We start from the raw sequence: 21185 nt of genomic DNA on the forward strand, positions 1-21185 counted from the left end.
CAACAAAAGACATAAATCAGAGTGGGGAGAAGATACTTGCAGCACATGTATCTGACCAAGGATTCATACCAGATATATACAAAGAACTACAAAGCAATAAGAAAAAGACCTAGTACAAAAATAGTCAAGAGATGTTAACGGGCACTTCATGAAAGAGGATATCCAAATAAACCTCAAAGTTGTTTAACCCCATTAGCCACCAGGAAAATGCAAAACAAAACAATGAGATACAAACACACACACACACACACACACACACGCACAAATTGTTAAAATTAAAAAAAAAAAAAAAGCCTGACAATATCAAGGGTTGATGAGGATGTGGACATCTGGAACTCTCCTGCATTGATGGTGAGAAAGTCAATTAGCATTAGTCAACAGTACTACTAAAGCTGAAATCTAAGAATTAAAAATTAATTCACACATAGCTTCTGGGCCTTTTGGCTAAGAGCAAGTATGTATCTGCTAGTTTAATAATATTCACAACAACCAGGGATTTTATTTGTTAATATATTCTAAACCAGATTAAAGAAAGATTCTGACCACCGTCTGGCATTTTGCAAACAACCAGGGCTTATCAGGGAGCTACACCAGGGAGTATCTCTGGCTTAATACAATGTCATCCCTACCAGGATGTTGCAAAGCCCTGTTGCGAGGGGTCACTGGGGTCATCCCCATGCCTACAGGCGAACATCATGTGAAGAGGCAGAGTAAGTAATCTAAGTGCAGAGAAGTCAAATGGGGCCAGATGGGAAAATCCTTTAATTCCCTCATCTCTGCTGTCTGCCCACTCTTGTTTGTGTTTTACTGTATGTAAGACTCAAAAGGCTTCTCCATCCTGCGCCAGGAGAGAGTTTCCCAGCACACTGGGAGTGGCTTTCTACGCTACAGGATCAGCCAAGTCCCAGTGTGATCAGTAAGTTGTCTGCCCCATCAGCCTGTTCCAACAGGGGACCTCTGAAGCACAGGGAGTTGTAGGATCATAGGAAAGTTAGCGAGTTTTGGCATTCTCAGATTGATCATTCACATTCTCAGCCATCATTAGAATTCTGAGCTATGGGGGAGGACCACAGTTCTATTGAGACCCACGTGTGAATTGCCTGTCCACTGAGCAGGTACAGGGCCACCCTCTTCCTCCCTCACCTCTGACCCAGCATCTGCATCCTAATAGATAATCTCTACTCAGCTCTATACTTGTTCCTGGAGTAATTTAAGAGTTTGAGGATTCTGGAAACACCTCTCTTAAGAATAACAAGGGCTAGTGTAAGACATGATCTAGTTAGAACATACTGTAAAATGACAGTCATCTCTGCTAAACAGAAAATGAGAGGTACAAATCATGAAGTGATGATATTCTTCAAAGGAAAGAAAGTATTCTAGGCCTTATGGGGATTAGGGAAGCTTCAGCAAGGATGGGACCTTCAGGGTAGGGGAATGGCCTTTGAGCAGGAAAAAGGTAGAGTGGAGAGCATAACTCCTGCTTGAGATAAGGAGCAGAGGCAGGGCAGAGTGAGGGGGAGACCAGCTGTGTGACTCAAGTAGATAGTTTGTGCTGGGAAGCAGCCTGGAATAAGACTGAGATTGGGGTAGAGCTGGGGAGGGCCCTGAGTACTGACTCCATTCAGTAGACGGTGGAGAAAGCCCCGAAGGATCTGAAGGTGTGGGCTGAGGGTAGGGGAGTAGGGATATTGGCAAAGCCAGTCTGTGCATGCTTCAGCAGGCTGCATAATCCAGGACCTCTCCATGGGTCTCTGCTCATTTGGCTGAATCAGAGCCTAGGGGTGAGAGGCAGGGCAAGTGGGGGTGGTGGTAACTGGTCTACATGGAGCCCAGGCACTGACATTAGTACTATTTTTAAAAGATCTCCACTGTACTCTCTAAATGACTTCATCCTTGTCCATAGCATCAGTAATCTATGTGCCGATGACTCATGTATTAAATTCTCCAGTTCTTCTCTGAGATCAAACTCCTAAACACAACGGCCTACAAGGCATCTCTTCCAAGATTGTCCTCCAGAGTGCCTCAGACGCTACATATCCAAAGTGAATTCCTGATTTTCCCCTCCCCCAAACTGTTCCTCCTCCTCCAGGATTCCTTGTCTCAAGGGATGTCTAAGGTATACAGAGGACTCATGCCCGACACTTTCTTCTTTCACCACTGCCCATCTCAAATCCCTACCACATTTTCTCTCTTAAATCTCTGGAATCCAGGCATTTCATGCTACCTCCACTGCTAACATGGGAGTCCAAGCCCCCATTATCTCTCACTTGGACAACTGGTGTCCACGTATCCTCTTACATCCTAATACTATAATTCTGTTTCATATACTGGGACAAAAGTGATCCTTTCAAAACAGCAAACTAAGCCAGTTTCCTGCTTAAAAGCCTCCAATGGTTCCCAGCTGCTCTCAGAATAAAAACCAAACTCTTGATAAAGGCTTCCAAAGCCTTGCAGTGTCTGGCCCCTACTACCTCCCCTCCTGTCTTACTCTAGCCATGCTAGTCTTCAATTGCCTTGGTCTCTTGGACCAACACAGGCCCTTTGCATATGCTATTCCAAATTTTTGCTACCTTCTTATTGTCTCTTCTGTACTAGTTTATAGCTGTTCATTTTTCACAGCTCAGCTGAAACATCATTTCCTCAAAAAAGCCTTTCCCGATCCAACCCCTAAACTTGGGTGGATCTACCCAGTACAGTGGCTTTTAAGATTTTTTTATTGTGACCCATAGTATGAAATACATTTGACTTTGTGACCTAGCATAGACATATGTAAACTGAGTAACAATTCTTACCTCTACTATATGACATACAGATATTTTCCATTTCACCTAAATGCATTACAGAACTCAATTTGGAAAAAAAGAGGGGTGTCTTATAGAACCATACTTTTCCTTCAAAGCACTCAGCACATTTTTTACGACTGTTGGATCAATTAACTGGGTATTAATCTATCCTCCTCAAAACCTGTATGAGGGAGTATTTGGTATTTTGCTCACCATTATAGCCCTCATACTTAGCAAATTAATCTGAGCCTTAACAGGCATTTAATAAATATTTGAACAATGGAAAATATCAATCATGACTAATCACTTTTTCTTTGTAGTACGTATCACAATTATAACTATCCATATAATTAAGCTTCTCTACTCTAGATTCTACCTCCAGGAGAGCAGGAATCCTCTTTCTGCTCCTTTTTATGTCTCCAGCATTTAATATCGTTCCTGGCAAATGGTAAAAACAACTTCTCAAGAACACAGTTCAAGTCCTGGTATCCACATTCTGGCAAGCACTGAGTTAATGAAGTTGAGAAGTACCAGTGCTCTGCACAGTTATGCACTCTAGCACCAACTGCCGCAGAGACTGATCCTTGCTTCAGAGACTATGAGAAACTCAGTTTATTCCAACAGGCAAATGGAACGTACACTGGAAACAAATTCTTCATCAATAGCCCGATGTGCTAAGTCAGGAATTACTGTATGGGCGTATCCAAAAGTTAACAGTTAGGGGTGCCTGGCTGGCTCAATCAGAAGAGCATGAAACTCTTGATCTCGGGGGCATGAGTTTGAGCCCCGTGTCAGTGTAGTGATTACTCAAATAAGAAACTTAAAAAAAAGTTAACAGTTAATTATACAGGAATAGTTTATTGGTTGTAAGCATTAAAAGAAAAAAAAAAGATTTGGTTGGAAATGCCTCATGTAATCTCTAGTCCCTAAAATATATCACTGCTCATACTTCATAGCACTCACATTCCTTCTATATATTCTATATTATTATCTGAATGGAACAAAACATACTTTGTACTTACCTTGTGACTCCCAGGATAGCTTCCCTGTGGACAAAACATGTAAAAGTAAATTGCTACAACCGATGATATAATCCCAGCTAAGCTTCTTGATACACTCTTGCACAAGTCACATGGACACAGGAACATGAATGGGTTTAGAGCAATTACCTTGATTGGCTTGTGGCAAATCCTTTGACGTCATAAACTCAGCCACTTGGGCTGAACACTCTTAGTATTTAACATATAAACTAATCTCTTTATTTCATTTTCTAGCGTTTCTTGTACTTCTTAAAAACAAATGCTTTGTGTTACAGAGTATCTCACAAATCCAGGGTCTCCTCTACTGGGAAATAAGACAAACAATATTCTTCTATACAGGACATGATGAATCAACATATTTCTTGTTAATCTTTGAATGAGTTTCTCTATTTTCATTAATTTATGTTCAATATAAAAATATAGGTATAAAAAAGACATGATTTAGAAAAGGTCTGCCAGCTCAAAAGGACCGTAGTTCCTAGTTCTGACTGAAAAGCATAAAAACCAACTAACAAGAACCAGCAAGAACGATGACCACGGGCGCCTGGGTGGCTCAGTTGGTTGAGCGACTGCCTTCGGCTCAGGTCATGATCCTGGAGTCCCGGGATCGAGTCCCGCATCGGGCTCCCTGCTCAGCAGGGAGTCTGCTTCTCCCTCTGACCCTCTCCCCTCTCATGCTCTCTCTCTCTCTCGCATTCTCTCTCTCAAATAAATAAATAAAATCTTTAAAAAAAAAAAAAAAAAGAACGATGACCACCCCTATCATGCAGAATGTGGTGTATAAATACCTTTTCCACTGAACAGGAACCAGGGGTCATTGAGAAATGACTGCTTCCAGGTTTGGGATAGGAAATGTGCAAGACAAACTTAGAATACTGAAATTGAGTGGGAATTCAGGAACTGAGTTAAATGGGCTCCCACTGACCAAAGGTGAGGCAATTGATGAAGAAAATACTAGCAATGGGTTGGAAGACAAATATGTTTAGATCTGAGTTCATAAGGATACTTAAAATTCACTGGTCAGGGCGCCTGGGTGGCTCAGTTGGTTGAGCGGCTGCCTTCGGCTCAGGTCATGATCCTGGAGTTCCAGGATCGAGCTCCACATCGGGCTCCCTGCTCGGCAGGGAGTCTGCTTCTCCCTCTGACCCTCTTCCCTCTTGTGCTCTCTCTCATTCTCTAATAAATAAAATCTTAAAAAAAAAAAAAATTCACTGGTCACCTTTGGAGGATGCTAGGGGTCCAGCTCATTACTTTGAAAACTAGTATAAAAAGGAAATACTTATTTGCCTTTCCTGTACAAACTGTACCCTAGGGTAACCAAATGATTGATGAGGGGATGTTTCTCTTTTTAGAAGTATTCCAGCTGGGGCACCTGGGTGGCTCAGTCGGCTAAGGGTCTGCTTTCCGCTCAGGTCATGATCCTGCGGTCCTGGAATGGAGGCCTGCATCAGGCTCCTTGCTCAGCAGGGTGCCTGCTTCTCCCTCTGCCTGCCGCTCCCCCCTGCTTGTGTGCTCTCTGACAAAATCTTTAAAATAAAAAAAAATCTCATAGGCCCTATGAAATACTTTCAGAAAATTCCAATCTATATGCGGTCAAGAAATGTGTGCACTCTTGATCCGTGCTGTCCAGTAGAAATATGTGATCCATGCACGCAACTGTACATCTCAATTCAAACTCAATTTCCAATTCAAACTCTCAATTTCGATGTAGACATGTATGGCATTTAACCCCAGGTTTTTGGAAAAAAACCATTCCCTCTTTCCTTGTGCCCAATAGCCATATATGTCTACCCTACTGGACAGTACGGCTCTAACCACTAAATCATAGGAAATACGGAGAAAGAGGAACATGCTGTCACAAGAATGCAATTAGTAAAATCCAGACTGGAAACTCTTCAGGAAAAAATGGCCCAATTTCTTCAAGTAATAAATTGTAAGGGAGAGACAGAGTACAAGAGTGCAGAGGAAGAAGAAAGAAAGACCTACGGATTATCAAAATTTGAGACATCATCAACCAGTAACAATGTATGGATTGCATCTAGAACTTAATTTGAACAAAATGTAAAACACACTTATGAGATACGGAGATCTGAATACTGACTGGGTATTTGATGATATTAAGGAGTCATTCATTTCTTCCAGTGCAATAATGGCACTATGGTTAAGTTTTAAAAATATCTTTTGAGCTACACATACTAAATACTTATGAATATAATGTCTGGGATTTGCTTCAAAATAATCCAGAGTGGTGGGGATACAGATAAAACAAGACTGGCTGAGTTGACAGTTATTTGGGGACTCCTGGGTGGCTCAGTCATTAAGCGTCTGCCTTCGGCTCAGGTCATGATCCCAGGGTCCTGGGATCAAGCCCCGCATTGGGCTCTCTGCTCTGCGGGGAGCCTGCTTCTCCCTCTCCCACTCCCCCTGCTTGTGTTCCCTCTCTCGCTGTGTCTCTGTCAAATAAGTAAATAAAACCTTAAAAAAAAAAAAAGAGTTGACAGTTATTTGAAGCCAGATGATGGGTATATGGAAAAAATTATACTATTCTCTTTACTATTCAATGTTGGAAATTTTCCATGATAAATTAAAAAAGACTGTGGTTAAAGATTACGACACTGTCCGTATTCTCAGAAGTACAATTCATTAAAGACACTGTCTTTCTTTCCAAACCCATTAAGAACCAGCAGCTGCTGCCCCTACCACCACGCAAGGCAATAAACCAGGAAAAACTTCTAAAACAAAACCAAACAAACGACAAAAGTAATGTTTACTTTATTAAAACTTTGCAGAAGCTGAACGAGGAAAGAGGGAATGTTTTTTTTCCACCTGGGGTTAAATGCCCCTTGGGTTCTGAGTTTTCCTGAATCTCCGCTTCACACTCGTGCTCCCATCAATGCAGATGTCTTAGTGACAAGGCTGCCTGGATACTGAAAACATCATACAATTCATCTTTTATTTCTACTCTTTCTGCAGCTCATCAGAGAGTAAATGGTGGAGATTTATAACAAAAGGACACACAGGCTTATGGGGTTATGTGAGGCTAATCACATTAGATTTTAAGGTTTATGAGCTTAGGCATACACTTTGGAGTGCTGGCCCTCATATCCTATCCTTTAACTCTGAAACGCAGAATATATAAATTTAACAGTGCAGATTCAACAGAAAAAGAACAAAGGTGTTAGCATGCTACACCCCAGAGCTTCCAACCACATGAAATCGTTTCCAAAGTTGGTGTCCTTTCCTGCTTACCCAGAGTTAGATTCCACAAAGTTTGGTGCTTGAGGTTCACCTCCCTATAGCAAATGTCTATTTCACAAATTTGCATTTTGGAGTGAAAATGTGTTTCATCAGTGTGAAAGTGTGTGCAGTGATTTGGTAAGGAACAAATTTGGGGGCAAAGGCTCAAGCTAAAAAATAAAAATGGTATTTATTCAGCTTTTTGGAAATATAAATAACACAACAGATGACAAAGAGCAAAACAAAACAAACCCCTGACATGTTATATGATCAATCATTTCCAGGCACAACAGCATTTATTAATGAATATAAAAAAATAAATTTGATTTTATTTTTATCTGCTTTCCTCCCAGCTTTAACTACATAGGTGTTTTTGGAAGCTTGAGTTTCTAAGAAAATTCCACAGCTATACCGGCCCCTACAATGTGACTGAGTGAGGTTACGGTCCCACTCCCATAGGGAAATAAATGTCTATCACTGGGGATTCTGAACATCTAAGACCTCCAGGAACTTAAAAAACAGGTGTTTTTGTTAGGATCCTTCTCACACGGGAAAATGCAGCCATTATCCATTAAACCACAATCCAATGTTCTCTGCAGGACTACCAGACTAGGTCACTGAGCTTTTCTGGCAGCCTAGCCTGCAGCCTCTCAAGTTGCACCAAAAGTGCGAGTCACAAAACCAAAGATAAGGCATTTCTGACCTTTCCTCCTAGAAGTCAGAGAGTTCTCTGGGTAGGGAGGGTAAGGAGGTTTTGTATCAAGCCTGCCTTCACACTCAGTACTGGGGGAAGGGCTGCTAAGTCTACCCAGTGCACACTTGCGTTGAGTGTATGGAGTGTACTTACCCATCACCACACAAGGCAGTTAAGAGTAAATTAGCAAGTCACTCTGTACCAAGCCCCTTTAAAACAGAGGCAAATTTGGTGAACCAAGGCCACTGCCTGTGGTAATAACCCCAGTTCACCTAGGTCCTTCCCTGAAGAACCATATTAATCTCCTGATTCAAGAGGCATCTCCGGCCAGGACAGAGCACGCAAGGAAAACGTAACTTCTGGGTAGGGCAATGCCACACGGAGTTTAGAGGTTGTGGTTTAGTCTACAGCACAAGAAGATGGTGGCATCACTAGTATTTAGAGCTGGAAAGAGCCTTGGCCGGACCACTCCTGGAGCATCTTTACTAATGCAGCTTAATGGCCGTTGCCCAGATGTCGTTGCTGGGGAGCGGGGGAAGGACCCATCCTTGGGGAACGGAGTTGCCTTTGGGATGATCAGATGGCACCAGGTACTGATCCCAATCATGCCTTAATAAGAACATTGTAGAACAACTGTTTATTTCTGTTTTATTCCAAGCAAGATGTTTAGCAACTAAATACTCTATTTCAGGACTTAGCTTTCAAATGACTGATGTACTACTAGTCCACTAAAGAACTTGACTTCTAGGCATTATGCAAAAGACCGTATTTCTTAAATGTACATATGAAGGGCAAATAACTGCAAAGAACTTACAATCTTATGGATAACCAAATAATATACAGTTGATCCTCATTATTTGCAGGTTCCATGTTTGCAAATTTGCCTAGTCACGAAAATTCGTTTGTAACCCCACAATCATTACTTGTGGTGCTTTCGTGGCCACTTGCCAACATGCACAGAGCAATGAAAAATCTGAGTCCCTGACAGGCACATTCCCAACTGAGGTTGAATAAGGTGACACTGTCTTCTTGTTTTCAGCCTCATACTGTGTGTCCTTTCTACAGTCTATTTAGTACCACATTTTCCTCATATTTGTGCTTTTACTGGTGCCTTTGCTTTGTAAGATGGCCCCCAGGTATATTGCTGCAGTGCTAGCTAGCGTGAGAAGGCTGGGGTATGTCTTATGGAGAATACATGCTTGCTAGAGAAGCTATGTTGAAGGAGTTACAATGCTGTTAGCTAGGAGTTCAATGTTAATGAATCGACAATATATATTAAGTAAGGTGTTTTTAAAAAGAAATCCATGTAAAACGATGTTATATATTGATCGGTTGATGAAAACATTGTGGCTTCAGGCTCACAGGAACCTAACCCTGTATTTCTTTGAGGGGTAGCAGTCCAGTATTCTCTAATTCAGTACCTGCAGCTTTATAGAACATAGCTACTGTGAATAATGAGAATCGACTGTACTTATGTTTAAAAGCTAAAACTTGTATGTTAGCCAGAAATATACTTTTCCCAGAACACAAACTTGGTATGCTAAAAAGCATCATTAGAGCTATGGAAGGAACCTGAGCGATCACTTAGTCCAGTGATTTTCAAACCAGGCTTTCAAGACCGCTAGGCCCCAAGCAGATGTTCTGGGGAAATCTAGGAAACAACAAAGTGCTTCCACTCAATAACAGATTTGAACTGCCTACGGAACCCAGTCATTCCAACTATTTTACAAATGGATTTTTCAGAAGACTGTCTTTGGGAAGAACGCTACTGCTGAAGTTTGAAGGCCACATTCTAGTCCACCATTTACATTTTGTAGGTGAGGAAAGTGAGACCCAGACAGCTGAAAACTTGGCCCAACTCATTAGTAACTGCAGATTAAGATGAGATTCCTTGTTCCTAGCTCTCCTGGCTTTGACCTGTAGGAACTCACAGCTGGTATGGGCCTTAAACAGCCTCTACAGGCAAGTAGGCAGGGAGGGTTTCCTTCCCTTGGTCTGTTTAGCAGCAGAAGAGAATTAGGAAAAGGAAGCCAATCCTTTAAGTCAGTACAAGAGCTATAGCATGAGCCAATACTTGTTGGGCAAATCACAACCTGAGTTTCAGTTTCTTCACCTGTTAAAACAGAGACATCTACTACTTCTCAAGGACTGAGGACTAAAGGCATGTGTGGCATCCTTAGTACCTAGAAACCTTACATAAACCAGTAAGAAATTGAAAAAAAAAGAGAGAGAGATAGCAATAGACCTCAACAACACAAGCACCTCAAGTACTTCTTGCTACCCAAGGAGAAGGAAACATGGAGAGTGCCCCTCTGACCTTATCTGGATGAGTGCTGGCAGGGAGTGCTCGGCTTGGAGGTAATACTGTCGGAAGGGTTGCAAGAGGTGAGCGAGTGGGAACTCATCTGAAAAAGAAAAGGCACGTTACCACATCATCACACTTCTTATCTAGAGTGTATTTCTCAATGCAAGCTGACTGAGCTTAGGACTATGACGATACCACAATGTGATCAAATATTTCATCTTTATCCATGATTTCTAGTACACAGTTTAGAATTTCAAATCTTGAAGGTGCCATTTGCTGCTTAGCTTAGGTTGAGATCATCCATGAGGAAAAAGAGCTGCCAATCTAGTATTTTCCTTTTCTCCCCTGGTTACAGAGGAACTTACCTGGATCCCCAAATAACTTGGACTCAATTTCACGCTTCTGAAGTAAAAATTTCTCTTTTTCTTTCCTCTGTTTCTTTTCTAATTCTCTTTTCCTCTCTTCCTCTTGTTCTCCTTCCAACATGACTCTGAGGGCTCTCTCTTCAGCTTCATATAATTCAGAGCGTTTTTTAATGAGTTTTCTTAGTCGCTGAAGATGATGCTCAAAAGTCTCATCTGCTGAGGCTGGAGGACAGACCCCTAGGCAGAGATCCAAATGGCATTTTAGATAAAACTTTTTATCCCCAAATCTGTGTTCTAGTAAGAGACTCAAAGTCCTACTTACATTATGAATTTGCAAGGCTCAATTTCATCTTGAGTCTCCAATTAATCTGACCCCACCCTGACTTTCCCTAACTCCTCTCTCTGGACCTTACCACTTAACCTGAGTTTATTTCTAATGGCTTTAATCCTTTGGGCTGTGAGCTCACTAGAGAGAAATATCTTATACTTCTTTCACTCTGATACGCCCACAGCACAGGCTCCCAGGCTCAACTAATAAACAATTCTGCTAACAGAGTCTGAAGTTCTGGGAGAACACACTTGGATAATGAGGAAGAAATACATACAACCAACCACACTCACCTCACAGTCTGCTGCTTAGTGTAGAGTGACCAAATATTTCAGTTTGCCCAGTTTTAATATTGAAAGCACAGCATCCTGGGAAACCTGGGATGGTTAGTCACCCTGATTTAAATGTGAGGTCAGCTAATAGGATAGGCAACATAGCTAGTGCCACAATTGGGAACATTTGATTATAGACTAGTTAGTAGGTGATATCAAAGGATTATTACTAATTTTGTTATGTGTGATAATGGCATCATAGTTGACTATGTGTATTTGATTTAGATGTTCTATTTTTGTGCATGAGAGAAATTTTTTTAAAACATTTTTTATTTATTCATTTGAGAGAGAAAGAGAGAAGGAGCCGGGGGGGGGGTCAGAGGGAGAGGGAGAAGCAGACTCCGCACTGAGCAGGGTGCCCAATGCGGGGCTCGATCCTAGGACTCCAGGACCACAACCTGAGCCGAAGGCAGACGCATAACCGACTCTTGATTTCGGCTCAGGTCGTAATCTCAGGATCAGGAGATCAAGCCCCAAGTCAGTCTCCACACTGAGTGTGCTTCTCCCTTTCCTTCTTCTCCTCCCCTGGCTTGTGCTCTCTCCCAAATAAATAAACAAACAAACAAAATCTTTAAAAAAATTTCATAAGAAAAATGTTTTAAAATTTAATGAACACTTGAGTGGGGCGCAGCTGTGTACTCACTACCACACGGCCCTGCGATAGAAAAGCTGCTGAAGCTGCTGGTGATTCATCCTGGAGTGATGTGGGTATTGGCCATCCTGTTAGTCCTCAAAGATTTTAAAGGCAAATGTACTTATTATGGAAGCATCTTAACAATACCAGATACAAGGAAGAAAAAAATTCGAACACCATGAACATAATCAACCATTTTTATTTCCCCCTGTTGAGCCTGCAGTCATTCTGTTCATCCATACATTAGCAGTGTCACATAGTTCAACATAATATGTGGAATTTCTACATCTCCATTTCAATTCTCTACATTCTTCTCCAGTCTTTATAATTAATGAATGGCTCTATTCCTCTTTCATCAAATCAATGTACCATAATTTGCTTAACAAACTCCCTACTCCTGGACACTTAGGCTGTTCCAAATGTCCTATTATGATATACTGTTATTGGGCATGTTACTTTTTTCCTTCTATAGATTATTTCTGTAAGATAAATCCTCAAGAGAAGAAATGTTTATGAGTACTTCCAGGATCGCCTAAATGTGCTACTAAACTGCTTCCTAAAAGAGCTGATCAAGGTCTTTGGAGGTCTGATTCTTTTCTCCTTCAACCATCCCCACTAGGTGGTTGTGGAATTCGCTCTCCTATCCTCACCTCCAAGGCTAACATTTCCCCAGGTCATTTTCTCATGACTGCTTTGCTTGGACAGGTTTCCAATCACTCAGTCCCAACTATAGAAACTCTACAACTCAAATCCATCTTCTATTAAGTTGCCAACTATTTTCCAAATACACACAAAATTCTTATGCACTGAGAAACTCAAGCTGTCACCACCCTGTTTCGTAATAATTTCATGATTGTTTAATTTTTTACCTAGACCAGGAATTGGCGAACTTTTTCTGTAAAGGGCCAGATAGTACTAAAATCTGCCAGTACAGCCAAAATACAGACACTCCATCAGCCCCAAAGTGCCCCCCCCCAAAACCCCAAGAGGAATGGTGGCCTGCCCCCATCTCAGGCTGCTGGGCCTGCACCACGAACCCACGCCTCCACCAACCTTTCATTGATCACTTCTGATCTCCATGACACATTTCCTCAGAAATGGCAATCCTCACCCAGTCTTTCTCTTGACCCCAAGTACTGACATGGTTTAGGTTCCCTCCACCTCTCCCACTCACTCCTCCAGCTCCTGCAGCTCCTACATACCAATGCCTTCTTTTCCCTTCAGCCCCCCACACCTTAGGGCTTTGTCTGGTCTTTGAACCTTGGCCATAGTGAGAAAAAAATCTGCTACCTCTAAAGTCTTAAGCATGATTCTTCTCTGACTAGGACCTTCTACCCTTCCAGTGCACTCATCTCCTCCCTGGAGACTGTCAGCTTCACTAATACCTCCAAGCGAATGTATCCAAATCCACCCCCCTTCTACTCATCCTCACCACAACTTATGGTCACTCTTAAAGCAAAACCCTAACAGCCCTGTGCTCGCCTGCCAGTCGCAGAGCACTCCTGGGAGAAGTCATCTGATTATGTATGATCTAGTGCCAGTACACAACGACATCAGCTGCGCCCACAGCACCTCCCTACAACCATACTCCCATGGGTCTCTAGTTGGCTCGTACTCATTCTTCACAGCAGTTATCTCAAACCTTTACTGCTCTCCTAAAGCCTTCCTTCTCTACTGTCTCTGAAGCAAACCGTCTAACCGATCTCAGAGAAAACAGGCTAGTAGGCAGGACATCTCTTTAACTTTCGGCCCCTAATTTCACTCTTTCACATGACTACCCATCCTTGTCTCCTTCATTTTCATTCCAGTGGAAGATGGATCATTCTAGGGGCGCCTGGGTGGCTCAGTCATTAAGCGTCTGCCTTCGGCTCAGGTCATGTTCCCGGGGTCCTGGGATTGAGCCCCTCATCGGGGTCCCTGCTCAGCGGGAAGCCTGCTTCTTCCTCTCCCACTCCCCCTGTTTGTACTCTCTCTCTCCATCAAATAAATGGAGAAATAAAATCTTAAAAAAAAAAAAAAAAGGTGGATCCTTCTACACTTAGGTTAATCCCTCCACCACCTGGGATCAGGAGTCTCCCTACCTCCTGTAGGACCCTGAGTCATCAACTAACCCTTCTGCTTCTCTCTGACCCTCTCCCTCTACTCACTCTTTTGCTCGGCAATTAAACATGTTCAAATTTTCCCCATGATCCTAAGATTACCACCCCGCCCCTTTACACTGTCAGATACTGATCTTGCTCTCTCCTTTTTTCCCAGGCAAATGTTAGTAAGTTCAACTCACTGTTTGCTTTTCTTACCTCCTATTCTCTCTTTAATCTAGTCTATTCTGGTTTCTACCCATACCAATCTGCTGAAATGCACCCAGCATAGTTCACTGATGATCTATTGGGTCCTAACTGCCATGGAAGTTCCTCAGTCTTTAGGTACTATCATTATTCCCTTCTTATAGATGAGGAAACCAAGGCAAAGAGATGTTTGGGTAACCTGCCCAAGATAACATAATTTCTCTGAGCATTGCCACTTTTCAGAAGGAGGGAGGGGACCTACCTTCTCCTTTTACTTCTCTGACCTCTCTTGTGGCCACCCCTTTATCCAACTGGATTTTGACATTCCCCAGGATTTTGTCTTTTTGGCCCTCACCTTGTACTATACAACCTCCTTAAGGTCATGCCTACTTGTGGCTACATGCTGATGACCTCTTAACCAGGATGTACCACAGGCACCTCAAACTTACCGTGTTCCAAACTGAACTCGCCAACCCCAAATCTGTTCCTCCTCCCATTGCTGACTTCCCCAAATTATTTACTTATACACTCTCTCTCTCTCCTTTATTCCTATTTCTTAAATCCATTTACTCTTCTCCAACTCATCATCTGACCCTTAGTTCACACTCCCGTATTATCCATGCCCAGACTACTGAACAGCCTTCTCAGTCTCTCCTTTTCTCCCTCCCTCCTAGATGCTCCAAACCTTTCTCTGCTCCACCAGCACTGATCATTGCTGTCATTTCACTTTCTGCTTACAATCCTTCAATGGTTCCCCTCAGCTTTAAGCATAGGTGAGAAGTCTAGTCTGGCCCCGAAGACACTTTGCAATGTGGCCCTGCTTACACATCCAGCCTCATTCTCTCAGCCTTTACTTGGAAGTACACACACCTTGAGGGAAAAGTTTTAAGCATATAATGCAACTAGCAGCTAGTTACCAAATCATTTTACATTCAAGTCCATTAACTCTACAGAAGCTACTTATTTTTATATATCACAATTCCTCCAAATTTCCTCCTTCTTCTGGACCAAAGTGAGAAAGACTAATAGTGAGAAATTATGCTAAGAAATCTACTTGGCAAAAGTTCACTGACCACACACCTCACAGAGGACATGAAGTAGGAGAATATTAAATAATAGCCCTCAGGTTTTCATTCCCTAAGGAAGAGATAACGGTAGACACTGTAGATGCAAACTCCCCTTTGACTCATGTGCTATGGGGTCATCTGCTTCCAAGGCCTGAATTTGAATCAGCCACTCTAAAGGCTGGCACGCAGAAGCTAATCACTTAGCTAGTGAATGAGCTTGGCTGAATACACAATGGTCACATCCCAGTGAAACTTTATTAAGGGTCTGACTCACAAGTTTCATTTATATGTTAAACCACACAGGGGAAGTCATTTGCTATCATGGTAATTGCTAATTTGTGTGTTCTCAAATATCCCTGGTGAATATCAATGGCCTATAGCCCACTAAATAAGGCAGCACGTGGTCCAAACCAGGTGCAAGTGAGAAGGAGGTCCCCTCAGCCCAGATCAGGGAAGGATGGACAATGTTGAATCTGTATTTAGTTTTGAAGGATAGTGAGAACTTAAAATGAACTTAAGATGAAACTGAGGGCCCTCCACACGAACAGACTGGCAAGAGTAAAGATTAAGACAGGCAAATGGGGCGCCTGGGTGGCTCAGTTGGTTAAGCGGCTGCCTTCAGCTCAGGTCATGATCCCAGGGTGCTGGGATCGAGCCCCACACTGGGCTCCCTCCTCCTTGGGGAGTCTGCTTCTCCCTCTCCCTTGGCCTGCCGCTCCCCCTGCTTGTGCTCTTTCTCTGTCAAATAAATAAATAAAATCTTAAAAAAAAAAAAAAAGGCAAATGTTGAAAGCACAACTGGGGATCTTCTAGAAAACTAACGCTCCCTCTAGAGGCAAGAGGAGATGACTAAGGTTTTCTGATCCAAAAGCATGTAAGCTGAGGACATCCAAGCAGTCTGCAAGGTACTCCCTGTCCTGAACAACCATTCACACCTCTTATAAATATCATGTTTCAGGTTGGAAACCTATCTGAAGGGGCATGCCAAGTTTTCAACACCTTCTGAAATACCTAGTAAAGGTAGAATAGCTTTTGCCTTGGTACTTGGGCAAAGGTGACCAGCCCTGCAAACCTCACTCAGAGAAGCGTAGCCAGGAATGCCTGGGGTGGGAATGATGAATCAAAGGAAAGACAGCATAGTGGGTTCCCACACCTGCCCCTCTTTTCAACCTTGTCAACAGAGGGGTAAACAAAGTCTGAGGCTTCTGCTTCAAAAGTTCTGAGGTACTGCTGACAAGCTTTATTACTCTATTGGGTGAAAAAAATTATCAAACATTTTTCCTTCAAAAATTTTGGGGGGGCTAGGGTAAAGAAAGGGAAGGAGCAGGGCAATCGAGGAATAAATACAAGTATAAATGCAAAGCCATGGTTACCTTTCCTTGCTGCTGCCTCTTTCCTGAGCTTCCTCAATTTCTCCAAGGCCCGAAGAATGTCCACCATTCTTTTGGTGTCTGCTTGCTTTTTCCTCACTTCAGATAAGACACCATCAGCAGCAGCTTTAAGTTCCTGCTCCTGGAAAAGAGAGTCCATGAGAAAGACCCTAGTATTAGGAACAGCAAAGAACAGCTGCCTAGAAGGTAGATTTCAGATCAGACAGTTGCAGGGTTGAGAGTTTCTACTGGATCTCCATCTCAATTTCCTAGGCTGGACGAAATTCCTCTCCTACACTGGTCCAGCCAAGGGATTATCTTCTCTGCAGTTTCCATGCGGGTGCTGATCTTTGTTTCTTCCTTGGAATTTCTTCAAGTGTAGTCCAAGGAACATCTGCATCAACTTTAAGTTGGGGCTCTCTTATTAAAAATGTAGACTCCCAGACCTAAAGATTCAGACTAGGAGGGAAGATAAGGAATGGGTTGGAAGGGCCCAGGACTCTACAATTCTGTCAGTGACACACAACACGTGTGGCTTGTACTCCACTGTTCTTAAGTGCCTAGGATCTTTTGACATGACAGCCTTTCAAACACTGAAGACCCTATCCTACTCTTCTTAAGTTGGTTCACATGTAGACAAAATGACTCTGGTTCCTCATGTGGATGGTAAGAAAGATCCTTTTGCCTAAAACTCTCTTCCCATCTTCAAATAATGCCTGTAATTCCACCATTACAACCATACCATGCTGTTTCCCTCTTCTGCTTCTATTACCCTCTCTGCCTGGAACTGCACCTGTTGCTTTCACTTGGCTTCGACATCTCCTTTAAGACTCAGTTCAGATGTCACAATATCATCCACAAAGTCTTCCCTTACACCATCCCCCAAAGGGCTGGATATTCCTTCTCTGGATTCTATAGCACCTACAGTTGAAACCCTAACACATACCATGCTGGACAGACATGGTCCCCCTGAGGCTCTAAGCCCCTCAAGGACAAGCACTATATCCTATTCATCCCTATCACCAGCAATGGGTCTGGCACATAATGGGTCCTTATTAAATGTCTGTGGAACTGATGCTAACTCCCTTAGAATATGGTGCTGCCTCCAAGTATTCTCCTTTAAAGCACAGATATTCCTGGAGGTGTGAAAACAAATCTTGCCATCACATTTCAGTGGGGAGTTATATCAGATTCTAGGGCAGTAACAGACACAAGGAGGAAGAGGAGGAAGGAAACCCTAGCTGGTTGTAGAGTGAAGGGAGGGCGGCAGGCACCTAGAGGCACTCAGAAATAATGAGAATGCCTTCAACAACTATCTGATCAATTTCCATTTTCACCCTGGCCCCTACGTAAGATCAAAAGACTTTGGAATCAGCCAACCTGGGCTCAGATCAGGAGTAAAACTGCTACAAACCAGCATGTGATTGTTGGCAAGTTAGCTTCTCTACACCTCAATTTCCTAATCTGTAAAATGGCGAGAATATGGTTTACCTCTCAGCGTTGTTACAGGGATTAAAGATCTGGCATATGCAAAGGCTTTAGCATAGTGTCTAGTATGCAGCAAGTGCTCAAAAACACCACTGTTAAACCTGGGGATATGTGGTTTAAAATTCCTAAACAAAGGAATCCTGGGAAAGTCATCACTACTGCCCCATCAGCCAATTAGGGTAAGGCACCAAGTGCTCTATATTTTGTATTAAAATCAGTGGACCAATACAAGAAACAAGGACCCAGATTTTTGTTCGCCTTGAACGTTAGTAAGTGGACAAAACATTGTAGCAGGAGACAGGGCTTCTGTAAGCCCTGCAACGCCACTGTGTAATCCTATACTTTGTATTTACAGGACCCGCAGTTCACCTAGAGCATTTGTGTTTTGTACTATGCGTCATTTACACGCAATCAACATAAAGACGAGGTCGGAAAGCCTGGCTACCTTTTTATTTTACGAATGAGTAAAAGGAGGCTTAAACATGGGAAACGACAGCGCAAAGCCTCACGGCCCTTACGGTTCCAAACATCACTACCTCCAGTCCCGGCGCATCTGCTGCTGCTCTTACCCGCTTCTTCTCCTCCACCTCCTGCACGCACTTGACCCTCCAAAGGTCAATCTCCTGCTCGCGCTCCGCTGCTCGCGCGGCCTCAGCCTCCCGCTCGGCTTCGCGTTCCCGGGCCCTCTCGCGAAGCCGCAGGCGGCGGCGCCGGACCCTCTCCAACCTCCGCCGCGCCTCACCCACATAGGCGGCCTGGGTCAGCAGCTGTAGTCTCTCGGCCAGCTGGGCGCGCAGCGGCGCGGCCTGGGCATGCAGCAGTACCCAAGCCGCGCCATCGGCCTCGGCCTCGCGCAGGGCCTGGCCCAGGTCGCGCAGCCGCCGCACCAGGCGCAGAGCCCCGCGCAACCGCGCGCGCACTTCGCCCAGGCTGGGCCCGGCGGGCGCGCGCGGAAGCACCGGGCAGCCGGCCCGCCGCGGGGTTCCGAACACCGCCTCTAGCCACTGCCGGTCGCGCAGGCGCTGCAGGGCCGCGTCCCCGAGTACGTCGGACGGCGGCGGTGCCTCAAGCCAGTGCGAGCTCCAGGGCGGCCCCGGGCCGGGCGGTGGCGGTCGCGGCCGCTCGCCACCGTCGGTCCCCGGGAAGGGCCGGCACTGGGGCGGCGGCGGGGGCAGCGGTGGTGGCGGCACCGGGTAGAAGACGCCACCGCCGCTACCGCCGCCGCCTCGAGAGGCTTCCCCGGAGGCCCGGGGCTGCAGAGCCAGCGGGGGCTGGAGGAAGGGGGCGGAGGCCCCCGGAAAGGGGCCGGGCCGCTGGGGAAGAGGCGGCGGGAAAGCCGGCGAGGGCAGCGGCGGTGGCGGACAGCCGAAGGGAGCGGGAGGCGGCGGCTGCGGAGGCGGCGGGCCTGGGCGACCCGGGACGAAGAAGGGCGGCAGAGCCATATCCACGACGGAGGGAGTCTGAGCAGTGACAGAATTTGAGCGGTTCCCCTAGAAAGGGTGTCTTCCGGGGAGGAAGTGACGTAGTACACGCGCGACGCCAATGGGACGCGCCGGCCCGAGAGCCCGCCGCATTTGTGGGCATTCATTCAGTTCTTCAATTTCTAAATACTGCTCTTATTGAGCGTTCTATGTGCGGAGCCAGCTGCCTTGCAAACATTGTAACTAACAGATACAGTTTCCCTCGTGAAACTACCTGTCTACTAAAAAAACACATTAATCAAGTAATCGTGCAGACAAATGCAGAGGTGCAGCGGCGAATGGAAGTTCTAACAAAGAGGAAAACACTGGGCAAGAATAGCTTATAGGAGATTTCGACTTAGTCAAATTAGGAGAGACTGTCCTAAGAATTTCAGCCTTCTGGTAAGTAGGATATAAATAGAAGAGAGAGAAGCACAGTTCAGATAGGAACAGCATTTGCAAAAACTCCAGTAGATAGTAGGTCTAGTCTGGGAACGAAAGAGTACCAGTATGGAAAGGATGTGATGCTGGGGTCCTGAAGCTAACAGTCAAGAAAGAATTCTTGAGAGGTTCTGGGTGCATAAAATGTGGTTTCATTAAAGCACAGGGACAGGACCCATGGGCAGAAAGAGCTGGGATTGGTTATATACTTTTAAGTTGGGGTGGGGGTAGAAACAAAAGGAAATTTCCAAAAGGATTTTCATATGTTAAAGAAGACTGACAGGATCCTGGAGGCCTGGCCATGGTCAAGCTAAGGTTGCTTTTTGCCTCTCGCAAAGCATTAACTTGAAGATAATTGGGAGTTCCTGGAGGAATGTCCTACTCTCCTGTCTCGAGTATTTGTCAATGGGCTGCAAATTTTAAGGAAATTAATTTGATCTACCTTTCCTTTTGCCTTTGTTCTCCATGTCTGATGGAGCCCAGAAAGCCTGGAGGGAGCCTGGGAGGACAGATCATAGCATTCCAGGATCTACTATCTTAAAAACAATGGGAAACCACTGGAGGGTTTTAAGCTGGAGAGGAAGTAAAGGCCATGCCACAAGATTAGTTATTTAAAATTAAACTATTTTGAGATAATGTAGATTCATGTGCAGTTGTAAGAAATAATACAGGGAGGGCGCCTGGGTGGCTCAGTTGGTTAAGCGACTGCCTTCGGCTCAGGTCATGATCCTGGAGTCCCCGGATCGAGTCCCACATCGGGCTCCCTGCTCAGCAGGGAGTCTGCTTCTCCCTCTGACCCTCTTCCCTCTCGTGCTCTCTCTCTCTCATTCTCTCTCTCTCTCAAATTAAAAAAAAAAAAGAAAGAAAGAAATAATACAGGGAGATCTTGTGTACTTTTCACCCAGTTCCTCCCAATGGAAATATCTTGCAAAAGTGTAGTAGAATATTACAACTGAGACACTGACTTTGATATAGTCAAGAAACAGAACATTTCCCTATCATTGCTTCCAGGATCCCTTTATAGCGACACCCACTTCCCTTCCTTAACCTCTGGCAACAACTAACCTGTACTCCTTTATATAACTTGGTCGTTTCAAGAATGTTATATAGGGGCGCCTGGGTGGCTCAGTCGGTTAAGCAGCTGCCTTCGGCTCAGGTCTTGATCCCAGGGTCCTGGCATCGAGCCCCGCATCGAATCGCATTGGGCTCCTTGCTCAGCGGGAAGCCTACTTCTTCCTCTTCCTCTGCCTGCCGCTTCCCCTGCTTATGCTATCTCTGTCTGTGTCAGATAAAAAGTAAAATCTTAAAAAAAAATTATAAATGGAATCATACAGTACATAACCTTTTGGGATTCTG

General features: G+C 44.3%; 2 protein-coding genes across 5 annotated transcripts in view; both read right to left on the bottom strand.

Moving 5' to 3' along the window:
- The window catches only part of UBAP1L (ubiquitin associated protein 1 like), a 26223-nt gene extending 16062 nt beyond the window's left edge, over positions 1-10161 (bottom strand). Inside the window, exons 1-2 of one of the 3 annotated variants that reach the window (XM_027571648.1) lie at positions 10072-10148; positions 3806-3829 (exon numbers count right to left, since the gene is read on the bottom strand). The gene's annotated coding sequence lies outside the window, so the exon portion shown is untranslated. Of the gene's footprint in view, positions 1-3805; positions 3830-10071 lie in introns of all 3 variants that reach the window. The other 2 variants (XM_027571649.1, XM_027571646.1) reach the window with 2 other exon arrangements.
- Positions 6573-19411, bottom strand: PDCD7 (programmed cell death 7). Of its 2 annotated transcripts, XM_027571643.1 has the most exons (5): positions 18498-19411; positions 16444-16582; positions 10425-10661; positions 10072-10159; positions 6573-8363 (listed from the first exon to the last, which is right to left on the bottom strand). In XM_027571643.1, exons 1-5 carry the CDS (start codon positions 19368-19370, stop codon positions 8240-8242), a joined length of 1461 nt encoding a protein of 486 aa, XP_027427444.1. In that variant the 5' UTR covers positions 19371-19411; the 3' UTR covers positions 6573-8239. The 2 variants fall into 2 exon arrangements, with proteins under 2 accessions (XP_027427444.1, XP_027427445.1); XM_027571644.1 differs by lacking the exon at positions 10425-10661.
- Positions 19412-21185: the final 1774 nt, after the last annotated feature.

Source organism: Zalophus californianus, chromosome 6 (genome assembly GCF_009762305.2).
Source record: "Zalophus californianus isolate mZalCal1 chromosome 6, mZalCal1.pri.v2, whole genome shotgun sequence".
Lineage (NCBI taxonomy): Eukaryota > Metazoa > Chordata > Mammalia > Carnivora > Otariidae > Zalophus > Zalophus californianus.

Bases quoted from the DNA above. Each gene is read 5' to 3' on its own strand.
- PDCD7 (XM_027571643.1), bottom strand. From the start codon at position 19,370: ATGGCTCTGCCGCCCTTCTTCGTCCCGGGTCGCCCAGGCCCGCCGCCT. The intron at 16,583-18,497 runs GTAAGAGCAGCA...TCTCTTTTCCAG, and splicing joins AGGTGGAGGAGAAGAAGCGG to GAGCAGGAACTTAAAGCTGC. The intron at 10,662-16,443 runs GTAACCATGGCT...ATCTCTGCCTAG, and splicing joins AGAGGCAGCAGCAAGGAAAG to GGGTCTGTCCTCCAGCCTCA.